Source organism: Chlamydotis macqueenii, chromosome 21, assembly GCF_036417535.1.
Source record: "Chlamydotis macqueenii isolate bChlMac1 chromosome 21, bChlMac1.mat, whole genome shotgun sequence".
Classification (NCBI taxonomy): Eukaryota; Metazoa; Chordata; class Aves; order Otidiformes; family Otididae; genus Chlamydotis; species Chlamydotis macqueenii.
In genome coordinates, this window is record NC_141576.1 from 7570452 (window position 1) to 7584918 (window position 14467).

The 14467-nt window shown below is 47.0% G+C and overlaps 2 protein-coding genes across 2 annotated transcripts; one reads left to right on the forward strand and one right to left on the reverse strand.

Annotated features, from left to right (window-relative positions):
• Positions 1-204: 204 nt before the first annotated feature.
• On the reverse strand, positions 205-2635 carry MRTO4 (MRT4 homolog, ribosome maturation factor). The gene is made up of 8 exons (XM_086764729.1): positions 2554-2635; positions 2415-2473; positions 2241-2344; positions 2073-2154; positions 1730-1797; positions 1337-1488; positions 796-872; positions 205-493 (listed from the first exon to the last, which is right to left on the reverse strand). Exons 1-8 carry the CDS (start codon positions 2579-2581, stop codon positions 341-343), a joined length of 723 nt encoding a protein of 240 aa, XP_086620855.1. The 5' UTR covers positions 2582-2635; the 3' UTR covers positions 205-340.
• Positions 2636-2685: 50 nt separating this feature from the next.
• EMC1 (ER membrane protein complex subunit 1) lies at positions 2686-14278 on the forward strand. Its single transcript, XM_086764727.1, has 23 exons — positions 2686-2849; positions 3006-3130; positions 3411-3476; positions 3640-3733; positions 4195-4323; positions 4477-4603; positions 4970-5119; positions 5434-5601; positions 6184-6255; positions 6729-6788; positions 7034-7156; positions 7385-7481; positions 8183-8299; positions 9151-9350; positions 9593-9742; positions 10313-10474; positions 10703-10822; positions 11061-11198; positions 11567-11740; positions 11901-12111; positions 12337-12421; positions 12900-13029; positions 13248-14278. Exons 1-23 carry the CDS (start codon positions 2770-2772, stop codon positions 13425-13427), a joined length of 2958 nt encoding a protein of 985 aa, XP_086620853.1. The 5' UTR covers positions 2686-2769; the 3' UTR covers positions 13428-14278.
• The last annotated feature ends 189 nt before the right edge of the window (positions 14279-14467 follow it).

Genomic DNA, 14467 nt, shown 5'->3' on the forward strand with positions numbered 1-14467 from the left:
TCTACCAGAAGAGCAGAACGAGCCCTCGGCATCTTCCCCGGTGTCGGGTGTGCTGTGTCTAAGTTGCATTACATTTGCATGCTTTCTGCCTGGCTTTCATGTTTGAGGTGGCATTTCCTCAGATCCCCGCGTACTCAAGCAGTAACAGGCAGCAGCGACAACCATCTGAGGTTTATATAAAGATGTATATTAAAAAAAAACATAATTAGGTAATCTTTTATGAAAAGCATATTTGAGCTGATCGTTCTTGTCCTCTGGGTACAAACAGGGAAGGGAAACATCCTCCTCTTTTTGTCTCTGAAACAGAGACCTGTCTAGTGTCCAGGCACAAGGACTGCTGCTAGTCCTCATTGCTGTCACCATCATCATCATCCGCCTCCTCTTCCTCCTCCTCCGCTGAGTCTCCCACAAGCTTCTGGAAGTCTCCCGTCTCAGAATTCCACAGAAATTTGATGGTGACTTTAAACTCTGCCATCTCGTAGCCAAAGAGTTTCTGGGAAAGGACAGAAATTTGTCATTCCTGCTCCACTGGCTCCGTGGCCAGCCTAGCAAAACCACTGACCATAAATATCGCTGCCAGACGGGAGCTGCAGCAAGGCAGGAGGCAAAATAATTCCTGCAGAGTTCTAGCACTCGCATTAGGAACGCATAAGGACGTTTGCTGCACGCCACTGACCGATACCCAGAAACGCTGCTCACCTTCATCCGAGAACGCGCGCCCTCCAGCGGAATTAAACTGAAGGGTTGATAATTGTATGGGGGGAACGGGGGCCGCTGTGTTGCAACGTCACTCACCAGGACGCGGGCTTGTTCGGGGGTGAGAACGTCCCCTTCTTTGCAGACTTCGTAATCTGAAAGTAGCGTCACCACTCCTGCGGGAACAAAAGCTCTTCAGGTGGGCTTACAAATACTGGAGAAACCTACCGAGAGGCGGGGTGCAGAGCTAAGGCTCTCAAACAGCACCCTGCGTAGCTTTTGCCTTTCCGTGCAAATATTAGTACACCCCAAGAAGCTGGGTGAGATCAGCTCTGAAAAAACCCCGCATCTGGTTTCTGAGGGGATGCCAGCACACGGGGTTAGGCTAGGCCTAGCTGTTTCCACTGACAAAGGACGGTATCTTGTAAAAAGTTGGTTGTTTCGCTCGTCCTTTGACATCAGTTTGGGAAGAACGGCGGAAGAAGAATATAATGAGTTCCAGCACCAGCTGATTAAGGAGAAAGTTGTCCATCAGATTTTCTCAAAAACTAAATTCTGCTTGATTATTTAACATTCTCCTTAGAAGATCTTCTCTGTGCGGATAAAAAACCTAGCTTACCTTCCTAGCCCCTTCACCTACCTTTCTTTAACGCCGTTGGCAATCCCAGCTGCCGTAACTGAGGCTCCATGGAGTGGGGGAACTGCTCCAGGGGCCCCGTGTCCAGGCTCACCGTGTACGTTGCCTTGTTCCCCGCGCGGGCAAAGTCCACCTCGCTGAATTTGGAGAACCACCTGAGGCAGAGACAGGTAAGGAGAGCTTTAGCTGCGGAAAGAACATCCCTTGGGCGCAGAGAGGGATTACGACACAGCCTGCTGTGACTTCCTCCCCGCTGTTGCAGGGACGGCAGAGAAAAAGGTGCGGAAAAACCTCGTGAGACCCTCAGTGCTTTAAGAGAAACATCAGCAAGGGGAGCAGCGGGAAGAAGGGCTGCCCAGCATTTCAGAACCGTGGCTGGGACAGACGCGTACTTACTCATCCACTTCATCTCTGGGGCGGTTGGTGAAGAGGAGGCCAACTTCTCCTCTCAGGTGCTTGCTGACCTGAAAGAAAGAGGCCGTCCCTGAGGCTCGGATGGCACCCAGTGACCAATCTTCCAGGGTTCGGTCCTGTTCAGCTACAAAACCCGTGTGAACGAGAGCTTTCGCGTCACGATATGGATGGATTCAACTAAAACACCCGCAGGAAGGCGACCCGAGGAAGCTCTGTTGTCCCTTGACGTTATCCCGCGACCCAGCCGCCACAGGCAAGGCAAAGCTTTGGAACGCACAGGAAAAAAAAAAAAACAAAAACAAAAAAAAAACAGATCAACCCCTACCTTGTGCAGATTCTCCTTATATTCGCTGCTCGGCTCGCGTCCCAGCGCCACCATCATCACTTTGTTCTTCCCGAAGAAGATCCTGGGGCGGGAGGAGGCGGCGGCGGCGGCTGTCAGCTCCCAGGCCCCGCTCCCACCTCCGGCGTCGCCCCCGCCGCCCCGGCTCACCTGCTGTGCTTCCAGGCATTCCGCACGTCCTTCAGCTTGTTGTTCCTCATGTTGGCAACGGAGAAGACGAAGATGTACTTGTAGGTGTCCACGCATCGCCGCAGCTGCAAGGCAGCGGTTAGCGGGGAGCGGGGCACCCGGGGCGCGCCGGCCGGGGAACCGGGCCGCACTCACCTCGGTGATCAGCGCCTGCTTGGCCTCCAACCCCTTCCTGGGCGTCCGAGTAAGGGAGACTGCGGGGAGCGGAGCAGAGAGGCGGCGTTAGGGCGGGGAGGGGGCCGGGGGGGCGGCGCCGGGGGGTCAGGGCGCTCACCTTTGCGGTCCCGCTTGGATTTCGGCATGGCGCCGCCGCCGTGCTTCGAGGCCCCTCTCGGCGCCGCGCGGGCTGCTGGGAACGTCCGGGGGCTGCCCCGCGTGGTGCCTGCGTCCGGTCGATGGGGCTCGCGCGGGATTTCCGCGCAGGCGGCGGCAGGGGTGGCCCCGCGATGTTAAGGACCCCTCGGCGCGGGGATCGCGGGCGGCCGCTGCTATGGCGGTCGTGCTGTGGCAGCTGCTGCTCCTGCCGCTGGCGGCCGCCGTCTACGAGGACCAAGTGGGCAAATTCGACTGGTGAGTACTGGGGGAAAACCGGGGGGTTTCCGCCGCGCCGGGGTCCTCCTCCTGCGAGCAGGTTTCCTGCTGCAGCCGCCCGTCGGGCCTTTCTCTCCTCCCCGTCAGCGGGGCACTCCGTTGTCCCCGCTCACCCCGGGCTGTTTCCGCTCCCAGGAGGCAGCAGTACGTGGGGAAGCTCAAGTTCGCGTCCTTGGAGGCCTCGCAGGGTTCGAAGAAGCTGATCGTGGCCACAGAGAAGAACGTCGTGGCCGCCCTGAACTCCAGGAGCGGCGAAATCCGTGAGTGAAGCAGAGTTTTGTTGTGGAGAATACACCTGCTGCACAGGGGCTAACGTGACAATCAAGTTGTGTTATGTTTTCCTACTGATAAATTAATGCTGGTGATGTTGCTTTGTCAAACTGAGACGACTCAGCTGGCAGTTCAAAAGCTGTTCCTTAGGGCAGGCAGACTGTTCTCTGCATGAGCTTATTGCTGTAGAGAACTTAGGTTTAAAAATAATAAAAACCAAATGCCTTTAGGGAAACAAATCTTGTCCTCACGTAACTCTGTTTCCTTCAGTGTGGCGCCATGTAGACAAGGGAACCCCTGAAGGAGCCATAGATGCGATGCTGATCCAGGGGCAGGGTAAGGAGAACAAGCAAATTGTGTGCGGGGGCTGGCAGTTGTCCTTCTACATGCGATGTCAACCACATGTTAGACCGCAATTGGAACTTGCCAGAGCTCATTGCCTTGTTGATCCATGGTGGATTTAAGTTCGGTGGTCACCTCCTCTTAATTTCCCGGGCAGATGCCATCACTGTGTCTAATGCTGGGCGTATTCTGCGTTCCTGGGAGACCAACATTGGAGGGTTGAACTGGGAGACGTCACTAGACACTGGCAGGTAGGCTTTTGTGTTTGCCCTGTCAGTTTCCCTTCGTAATCCTGGCCTAGAAAGGGAAAAAGGAGTTGTTGACCTTGACTGGACTTGCATTGTAGGGGAAAATTAGTTTTTAATGTTTCTGAAGTAACATTTGGCTGAAATCCTTAGAAACACCAGAACTTTGCAGTTAAATCGATGCTGTTTCTAAGCAAACCAGTGAGAGAAAGAGATTTTTTTTTTTTTTTCATAGTTTGAGTTTTGTGTTTAGATACACAATGTGTCCAACCTGCATCTGGTTTGGGGTGTTTGGATTCCAGCCTAATGCTCTCTATTGAGATCAGCAAGCATGGATCAAGTGGGTTATAAATTGTCCTTCAAGACTGGTGTTGAAGTGTTTGAAGAAGGTCTTCAAACAGAAAAGTTTGGGGTTTTTTTCCTAGAAGAAAATAATTTTCTGACTTACTGTCTCTGACTCTGCTTAGTTTCCAGGCGGCTCGTTTGGTGGGGCTACAGGACGTGGTGAAATACGTGGCGGTCCTGAAGAAGGCAGCCGTCTCTCTTCACTACCTTTCCAACGGGCACCAGAAATGGGTGGAACACTTACCAGAAAGGTAGGAACATAGTTTAGGTAGTAGTGCAAACATCTGACAGGGAGCCTGTTGCCTTGGGGAAGAAAGGATGCTGTGCTTGCCTTGTGCCTTTGAAAATACCTGAAGGCAGTAATGTGAGAAGATGGTGCTTCATGGTCGTTGCTTCTCTTGCAGTGAGAGTACTCAGTACCAGTTGTTGTATTCCCGTGGGACTGCAGTGATCCATGTGCTTGGAATTGTTCCCCAGAGCCACTTGAACATTTTAACGTTCAGTGTAGAAGAGGGAGAGATTACAAAACAGGTAATTACGAGTCCAGGATTAGGGATCCAAAATATTGAATTTCATGTTAACAAATGTACTTCCAACTAGATGGACTGTGGTGTGGTGTGCAGAGTAATTAATTGTTGTTGTAGTACAGATAAACTTCCCTTTCACTGCAGCACTGCCTACAGGGCAATAAATGGGTTTCACTGCTGAATGCCTTGAAAGCAAAACTTGCAGCTGTTAATGAAAACCATCCTGGAAATCTCAGGTTGATAGATAGTTTCTTCCAGGGTCACAACTGAAAATAATTCTGACGTAATTTCTTGTTTGTGTCCAGGTTGGTTCTTTGAAGATTTTGTGCTATTGACAACTTCATCTCTGTGCTTACATCTTGCTTGGCAGATCAGAGTAGCAGCCCCGTGGCTGAAGAGCTTAGACGATGTGTGCAGCGTGGTGGGGGAGGCAGTGCTGGTGTGCATGGACATGGACACGCGTTCTCTCTATGTCTGCTCCTTGGAGACGGAGCAGGAGATGAAGCAGATCCCGCTGCAGGTGAGAAGTGCTGAAAGAGCATTGTACGTAATTCATTGTCTTGTCGGTAAGCTATGGAACAATTGAAGACGTGTGGGGGCAGTGTGACCCATAAATGGGGGCAGGACAGAGAAAACTTTGTCTCACCATTCCTTCTGGATTGATGTCTCCAGAGCTTTGCTCCAATGGAAGCCTAGGCTTCCTTCCTTCTGCTTTGTTTGTCTTGACATGGGGAACCTCTTCATAAAGCTTACATTGCTGCTGATAGAAGGAAGGTATTAGTTTCTGTAAAGAAAAAGTTCTTACGAACACATGTGTGTGTCTGCCTTTCACAGTCACTTGACCTGGAGTTTGCTGATGGCTTCCAACCCAGGATATTGGCCACTCAACCCAGCGTGGTCACTGCTTCGCGGACTCAGTTCTTCCTGCAGCTGTCTCCGAGCCACTTCTCTCTGCTGCAGTACAAACATGGGCTGCTCAGCCATCTTCGAGACTTTCAGCAGGTAATCGAGGTAAAAGTACTCAAGTGAGAGAGCCAACTACAGCTTAAAATTATTTAAAACAAACAAACACCTCTGTACTCAGCGTTCTGAACAGGCTGCTGAGCTTCTCATTTCAATGGTGCTCCTGGCTGCAACGCTTGAAAACCATTTGATTTCATTTATCCTAGCTGCTGAAATATTTCCAGACATCAGTGTAGGTACGTTTTTTTGCCAAGAATTGTCAGCATTGGGGTAGTTTCCTGGTTTTAAGGTCTAAGTGGCCAGTGGTGCGGCAGTACTTTTGTTAGGCCAGCTGAGAGCTTTTGAAAAGCAGACAAGCTTTAAAAAGCTCAGTAACACTGGAAATAATGGTTCAAAAGCCTGTGGCAGTTCAACTGTTTCCATCTTTGAGAAATATTTTCAGTGTTATAAAAGATAATTTTTTTTTTTAATTTGGTGAAACAATGAAATTTAAAATTTGGCTGTGAAAAATCATCTGGATTTAATTTCAGTATGGCTTAAGTTGCTGCACAGGTAGTTTTTGGTGGGGGTTGGGGATTTTCTTCTCTGTTTTGTGACTTCCTACTATTTTTTTCTTTTCAGGCAGCTCTGGTGAGTTTTGCAACAACTGGGGAGAAAACCGTGGCTGCTGTCCTGACCTGCAGGAGTGAACTGGTTAGCACAGTTTGCCTGTACTATGTAACCAGCACAGCTCTAGTATGGATGTGCACTGGGGGAAGGTTCCACGCATTTCTTCCTTCACAGACCCAAGGATGGGGTAGTAGCTTGAGGAAGATTTAATTAGCTTCTTAGACACGTGAAGACAATGTTAATGCACGCAGGTCTTGATTATATCCAGCTAAGGCTGTCTCTGGCTTGATGAAACGTGCTGTCCTGTGTGCAGCCTGTTTCAGCCTTGTGAGCTGTGAGTATGTAACCTAGGAATCGACTTTACTGATCTGTAGAGGATTTCAGTTCTTAGGGATACCAAGCTTAGCAAGGTTTCATTTTTACCAGGAATAGAGTAGTTGTGTATCATGCCTGTTTTCAGAGTCAAGCTGAGACTTGTTAGGCACTCAAAACCATGGGGTTTTTCACACTCTTACTAGTGTCTGAAGCCATGTTCTCTCTTCTCATCCTCATTTCAGAAACCTGGAAGTTCTGATGGCCTTCATGCTGGAAGTACTCTGGAGGGTTCCCGGAAGCAGGTATAAAGTGCGCTTGTTCCCAAGAATGGTAGAAGTCCTTGACAGTCAATTTTATTCCTTTATGTGCGGGAACAGAATGAAAAAGGTGTTACATCGTCTTTTTGGAGACTGATGTTTTGTAGCAACTCCGTATATGTAATCTAAAAATATCTTGAAGCCACAGTTCTTGCTGAATATGAAATCCTTCTTCAGAATTTGGTATCGCGTGTATGTTTAACTCTGCTATTTTCTGCTTGTTCTTACAGGAATCCTTAACCTGTTCCAATCAGACATACAATATTAATCTCTACCTGGTTGAAACTGGACAAAGATTGTTGGATACCACAATTACCTTTAACCTGGAGCAGAGCAGTGCCAAGCCACAGCAGGTGAGCAGGGAGATTATTTCAGTCCTGTGGTTTATCAGACTTGCAATGCCCCCCCTCCCCTGATTTGGCAGGATTGGTAGAGCCCTTCAGATAAGCAGAGAAGCATTCTGTGGACGTGCCGGATTAGTGCATACAATCACACTGTTTGCTCTTCTTTCACCTGAGAGTTCTGATTTCTCTAAGGAGTTGGGATCATTAACCTCACTGTTTTGCTTGCTCTTTTTCCAGCTGTACATCCAAGTTTTCCTGAAGAAGGATGACTCTGTGGGCTATCGAGCCTTGGTGCAAACAGAAGACCACATGCTGATGTTCCTCCAGCAGCCAGGTAACTGACAAATGGCTAACCTGCTCCATTTTTAACAGTGCACACCAAGAAGAAAATTCCAAGTCCCAAATGATTACGTTTGATCATTGCTTTGGAAACTGACAAAATGAATTTAACTACTCGAAGTACCATGAAAGATACTGGAGACTCTTTCACCCTCACAAGACATCTCATCTGAGAAAACAGTTCTGCAGTGTTCTTTGTGTAGACAGAGCCTTTGGATTTCATGGGTTTTCTACAGATTTCAAAACTTTTGTAGTAGGAGAGTCTACGTCCTGTTCTAGGTTTTCCTCAAAGTTTCTTCAGAAAAGATCCTCATGGCAAAAATGTTAATTTGCAGAAAGGGTTGAAAGTCCATTGCAGTGACAGGAATTTTCTAGGGCTTAAAAGGCATCCAGGTGTTCACACTGTGTATCTCTTATTTTAAATGGACTTAATGACTGTAATTACTGATTTTTTTTACTGTTTTTTTTTTCAACAGTGGCTCCAGTTGCATAAAGTATTTTTATGAAATAGCTAATCACGTGATATTAGATAGATATACACTATTTTGCATTTAATTAAGAACAATGATTTGTATTTTAATAGCCCGCTGGAAGAGACTTCTATACAGAGACTTCCGTACAGAGATTTTTCCTTCAAAAGTCTATTCCCGATATTAAGTTGATTTTCTAATATTCTATTTGTTTTTTTTTTTCCAGGAAAAGTTGTATGGAGTAGAGAGGAGTCTCTAGCAGAGGTGGTAAGCTTGGAGATGGTGGATCTACCTCTGACAGGCGCACAGGCTGAGTTGGAGGGAGAATTTGGAAAGAAAGCAGGTAAGCCATAGATTTAACAGAATTACCTTTGTCAGCTCATTTTTGTTCCCTAATAAATGTATTTATTGCTTTCTTTTCCTTTGAGATGAGAGTTAGGATTCAAATTTCTGCTGAGGGCCATTAAAATGTGCAGAAATAAACTCATTTCTGTCTAAATTTTCTAAATCCAATCCCAAATGCAGATGGCATGAGCGTATTACGTTGTTAGATTCAAAAAACAGTCAGCAGTGGTAGGAGGGATTTTGGCCATCTCTACTAATTTTTTTAACCTTTGACCCTTTCTGGAAGACTTGTTTGCTATAGCTTTTGTTTTTGCTTTTTGTTTGTTTTTTTTTTTTCTTGCTGTCCTGGATGCAGCCATTCAAGGTAACCTCAGACTGCATGCAGTGTTTTCTGATACTTCTGAGTACTGCTTCTTAGTGGAGTTTGATCTCCTTTCTGCTTGCTTTCCTCAGTGGTGAAATACAGTTGAAGTTTAGGGTTTAGCTTATTTCGAGAAGCTAAATATAAACCCTGACTGGGCAGAATTAAGTGTTTTTTTTTTTACTTCAAGGGCTTCTCTTGCTCTGAGTAATGAGTGCAGAGGGAGATACAGACCTTACAGATGGGTAAGCTGTAGGTGGGTGCTTGCTGTGAGTGCGAGAAAGAAGGAATACAAAGAACGAGATGCCAGAGTCTGTCATAGAAATGGTAACTACAGCTCTGCTATTCTGGAGTGGGAGGCTGAGGCAAAGAATTGTCACAGGTTCATGCATGGCAGCGTTTCTTCTACTGGCTGAGACTGTAGTTTTAATTATGAAGTGGGACGTAATGTTTTTTCCCTCCTGTTACCGCGGTTGGTCTATTTGCAGATGGTTTGCTGGGGATGTTTCTGAAGCGGCTGTCCTCCCAACTCATCCTGCTGCAAGCCTGGACCGCTCATCTTTGGAAGATGTTCTACGATGCCAGGAAACCCCGGAGCCAGATAAAAAATGAGATTAACATTGACAATTTGGCCAGAGATGAATTCAACCTCCAGAAAATGATGGTGATGGTCACTGCTTCGGGAAAGGTGAGGAAGCCAGGGTAGGAACCTGTTTCAAGACTGTAGCAAAGAGTCAGCTCTGAATTCCCACTCCCATTTTTAGCTAAGCTTTGAGCAGAATGTCATGACAAGATGCACAGAATGTTTTGTTGGTAGCTTTGGAGAAGGACTGAGACTCTTCTATCTTGGTGTGTTCCTGAAGAAAGATGCAGTGCTTCAATGCAAGAGATGTGTTCTAAACTTTGGCTTTACTGTGTCTCTCTGCTCAGCTTTTTGGTATTGAAAGCAGTTCTGGCACCATCCTGTGGAAGCAGTATCTGAGGAATGTGAGACCCGGCTCCTCCTTTAAGCTGATGGTCCAAAGAACAACAGCTCATTTCCCACACCCACCGCAATGCACCTTGCTTGTTAAAGACAAGGTGAGTCCCTTTCCTCTGTCCCTCCACTGAACTGGCTTAGCATGGAAATCCGCCCTTTGAAAGGGGGGAAGGAAATATCTTCTTGGGGATCATGTGGTTATCGCTGATGTGGGGACAGGAGGAGAGTGAGAGCTGGAAGAGAGCGGATACACAATCCTGAAAAACTCAAGGATGCTAATTTTTGAAGTCTTTTATTGAAATGAAATAATTTCATCCAGTTTCTTCAGTCCTGTGAGATATGTCCTCTGTGACCTCCATTAGCGGGGCGACAATGGCTGTCCTTTAGCTAGCTGCAGGATGTTTTGTACTCCATACATGAGGGACAAAGAGACATAATTATGTGTTGAGACTACTTCATCAGGCGGCAGATAGGGTTTAGTTAAAGCCATGAACGGAGTGTTTTGCCACAGTGTGATTTTGACAGAGAAATGGGGGATTTTGCTTGTCCCAACAATATTTTGAGGGTGGAATAGCTGAACGCAGGGTATGAATAGTTGACACCAGCAGGTAACAGATCCTTTTTTTTTTTTCTACCTTAGAAAAAGTTTTGCATGTTGTTTGTTTTTTTAGGAAACCAAAATGAGCTTTCTGTATGTATTTAACCCCATCTTTGGGAAGAGAAGTCAAGTAGCTCCCCCTGTCTTGAAGCGTCCAATTCTTCAGACTTTGCTTCTGCCTATTATGGATCAAGACTATGCCAAAGTACTACTCTTGATTGATGATGAGTACAAGGTAAATTGCTTTGTCTGGAGGCAGTTTTCTTTGTGTTCTGGTTAATTATTCCCCTCCCTTTATGGAGCAAGATTAAAAAAAAATGCCGTTGAGTCACATTTCACACAAAACTATGAGGTTATTCTGGAAAGACAGACCTCATCCTGGTAAACGTGTTTGAAATAACCTTTTTGTGGTGGTTTCAGTATTTTTATTTTTATTTTTTTTATTTTTTTTTTTCTTTTACAGGTTACAGCTTTCCCAGCAACTAAAAATGTTCTTCGCCAGTTAGAAGAAATAGCCCATTCTATTTTTTTTTATCTAGTAGATGCCGAGCAGGGGAAACTCTCTGGATTCAGGCTGAAAAAGGTAAGGAAAACTCATTACAGTCTAAATGACATAATTTTCCTAAATGTCCTCTGGATAATGGTAGATCTCTTAATTTGATTTACGGAATTTTGCTCGGAATAGAAACAGTTCAGCCTCAAAATGTGCCTAAGAAAATTTAAAATTCAAAAGCAGAGAAAGCTCCCTCTGTCTTACCGGTGGAGATGGTGTTTTTTTGAGGACAAGATAAAACCTCCTACGTCGTGCGTTTTTCTTGCAGGATCGGACAACAGAGGAGAGTTGGGAGGTGGTCATACCCACCGAAGTACAGAGGATAGTGACTGTGAAAGGGAAGAGGTCGAACGAGCATGTGCATTCCCAGGGCCGTGTGATGGGAGACCGCAGTGTTCTCTATAAGGTGCCGTTGGAACTTTTTGTTGACTTCTTATTGGTGCGTTATCTCACGCAAGGTCTCAGCACCATTTCTAGGCACTAGGTTGAGATTAATTGCCCTGAGGTGCCATTTTTTCTATATTTGCATCAGTGTCCGTAACCTTCTGCAGAAGATGCTAATTTTGGTGGAGATTTCTTCTATAAAATGCTCTCATGCAGCAGTTAAGACAGTCAGACATCTGATGGTGGGGCAGTTGCTGCTTGATTTTTTCAGGTGATTTATGCTGATAAGATACTTTGGTTTTTATATACCTAGTCCCAGGTAAAATGCAGATAAACGAGGTGCCTGTGGCACTAAAGTGGGAGTCTCAGTTGTTTTTTGTTTTTCTCTAGTCCCTGAATCCAAACCTGCTTGCTGTGGTGACAGAGAGCACGGATACGCATCATGAGCGCACTTTCATTGGCATATATCTGATCGATGGAGTCACAGGCAGGATCATCCACTCATCGGTACAGAAGAAAGCAAAGGGACCTGTCCACCTTGTTCATTCAGAGAACTGGGTGGTGGTAAGAAGTTGTTCTTACCTTGTTCTTTATGTTTGGGAGGTAGGGACACTTGCTGAACCTTTACGAAGGAGACGCGTTGACCATTCTTTGTGATTTCCTGTTGCCTCTGTATTTCTGACTCTGCTTACCTTGTATTCCTAAAAATCTCTTGTTATTTCAGTACCAGTATTGGAACACGAAGGCACGTCGGAACGAGTTCACTGTGCTGGAGCTGTACGAGGGGACGGAGCAATACAACGCCACAGCCTTCAGCTCCCTTGACCGCCCGATTTTACCTCAGGTCCTCCAGCAGTCTTACATCTTCCCATCTGCTATCAGTGCCATGGAGGCCACCATCACTGAGCGTGGCATCACCAGCCGCCACTTGCTCGGTAAGTACATGCTGTTCTGTTCTGAATGTGTTTATGCTACCTGCACAAGCCAGGTTTCGCACTGAAAACCAAGCAAAATGCACTTTACTGCCAAAAATCCTCCCTGTGGGCTGCCCTGGACTCCCAGTGAGTTCAAGGATAAGCACCAAGAGAGCGTTTATGTTAGCTGTTAGAAGATGCTGTCAGAAATGGCCGTTTTTAAGATGCAATTCTTTTAATGCGCAGTCGGGCTTCCCTCTGGGGCCATCCTCTCCCTTCCAAAGGCTCTGCTGGATCCTCGCCGCCCAGAGATCCCCACGGAACAAAGCAGGTAAGGAAAGCAGGGTAACCACTGTTCCTTGGAAGAAGGATGGACTTGGTGTATAATATAGTAGTGTGAAGTAGAACAACTTGTGTTAGACAGATGGAGGGCGATTCTTGCATGAAATTAAGTGGGGTTGCCTTATTCCCAGTCTGTGACAATGGAATAAATTTGTCTGTAGTGCAGCAGGTCTTATCGTAAGCAAAACCAGCCCGTTGTCTGCACTCTAAGAAGTAGCAGTCTGAGCAACTCTCAAGTTTTTAGAATGACGCTTATTTTTCAAACTTGAGAAGCCTAAAAGGAGGCTGCTGCAGTGTAGTCTGACCCAGCTGGCATGTTGTGCCTGCAGCAAAAATGAATCTGCACTGGGAAAAGCTGCTAAATTTGCTAGTTTAGGTCAGCTTTCAGTGATCAGACTAGGAAGCTCAGACAATGTCCTTTGTGTGCTGTTTGACTGGGTTTTGATTTCTCTTTAAATGCCTTTCAGAGAAGAGAACCTGATTCCGTACTCCCCTGATGTGCAGATCCACGCCGAGAGGTTTATCAACTACAATCAAACCATATCCCGGATGAGGGGGATTTACACAGCCCCCTCCGGCCTGGAGTCTACTTGTTTGGTGAGTGCAGGGTGGAAGATTCAATTTAAGGCTGTAGAGTCTGCGGGCAGAGCAGCGTGATACCGCAGCCTGTGGCAGGGAGGTCTGTAGCTTCCGATCATTTGGCTGCTCACCGCTTAAACATTTCTTCTTTTAATCAGAACTAGAGTCAATAATTTTTGATGTATCTGTTTTTCTTCTCGAAGCTGCATTACCACCTCATGATTTAATCTTTTTAGGTTGTTGCGTACGGCCTGGACATCTACCAGACGCGAGTGTACCCATCAAAGCAGTTTGATGTCCTGAAAGACGACTATGACTATGTGCTGATAAGCAGCGTCCTCTTCGGGCTGGTTTTTGCTACTATGATCACCAAGAGACTTGCTCAGGTGAAGCTGCTGAACCGTGCCTGGCGGTAAGGCTGCCGGTGAAGGGAAGGCTGAGGCTGGAGAAGGTATCTGAGATTTGGACTGGATGAAGATTTGCCACCCTGCTGGATTTGGTTAGAAATTCCAGCTTGTGGGACCGACCAATGGACGCAGACGTCTGTATGACATTTTTGCTGGAAGATATTTGGGAAGAAAAGCTGCTAGCACAGTGAAATGGTATGCTGCCTGCATGTCTCCCCGTGAGAAGAAGTGGAAGAGAGATGAAGAGAGACATTGGTCTGTTGAGACTAAAAAAAGAACTCTCCCAAACCTCCGTTAAAGCCCTAAAACGTGCCATCACATCGTCTCCCTGATGTTAGTGAAGGACGCGTGTCCTCTCAATCCTCGCTTCTTCCTCAGCGCCAGCTGTGGCTAGCGTCTCGGCGAGAGGAGGATTGAGGGGTTGTGGGCTGCTGTGATGCGAGTGCTAGACTTGGTAACTGCTGTATGCGAGGCCTGAGAAGAGGAGGAGACCTTGGGTTGTTTCGGGAGGAAAAAGGTTAAGAAATGGGGTGGATATTGGTCGGAAACGGCCTCATCGGGGCACTTAATTACGGGTCCTTAATTACAAGGAATTTGAATGTGAAGTTTCTCCCTGTTCTTTATTTATTATGACGATAATGTTACTTTCTTCTCATTTAAAAAAAAAAAGTTCCTGTATTTGGTGTCCAGCCCTGGGATTAAGGTGTGGTAGTTCGGCACCGAAGAGCCTTGCACTGTGTCCCCTCAGGACAGCAGCCGTTAACTCTTTGTACGTAGATGTAAATTGTCACGGTCAAGTTTCACAGCGCGTTGTGCCCCCCTGAGAAGCCGCCTGCCCAATAAAAGCCGTGTGCTGAGGAGCCGTACGTGTTTCTGCCATTTCTCAGTGGCTCGGAGCCCTCACCCTGGGGCTGCTCCCACGCAGGGCAGGACGCCGCCACGGCGCATGCGCGCCCAGCCGGAGCCAGGCGCACCTACGGCGCATGCGCCGCCAACAAAGTTGCTGACTCATCTACTGCGCAGGCGCTCGGGCCGGGCCCCTTCCTCTT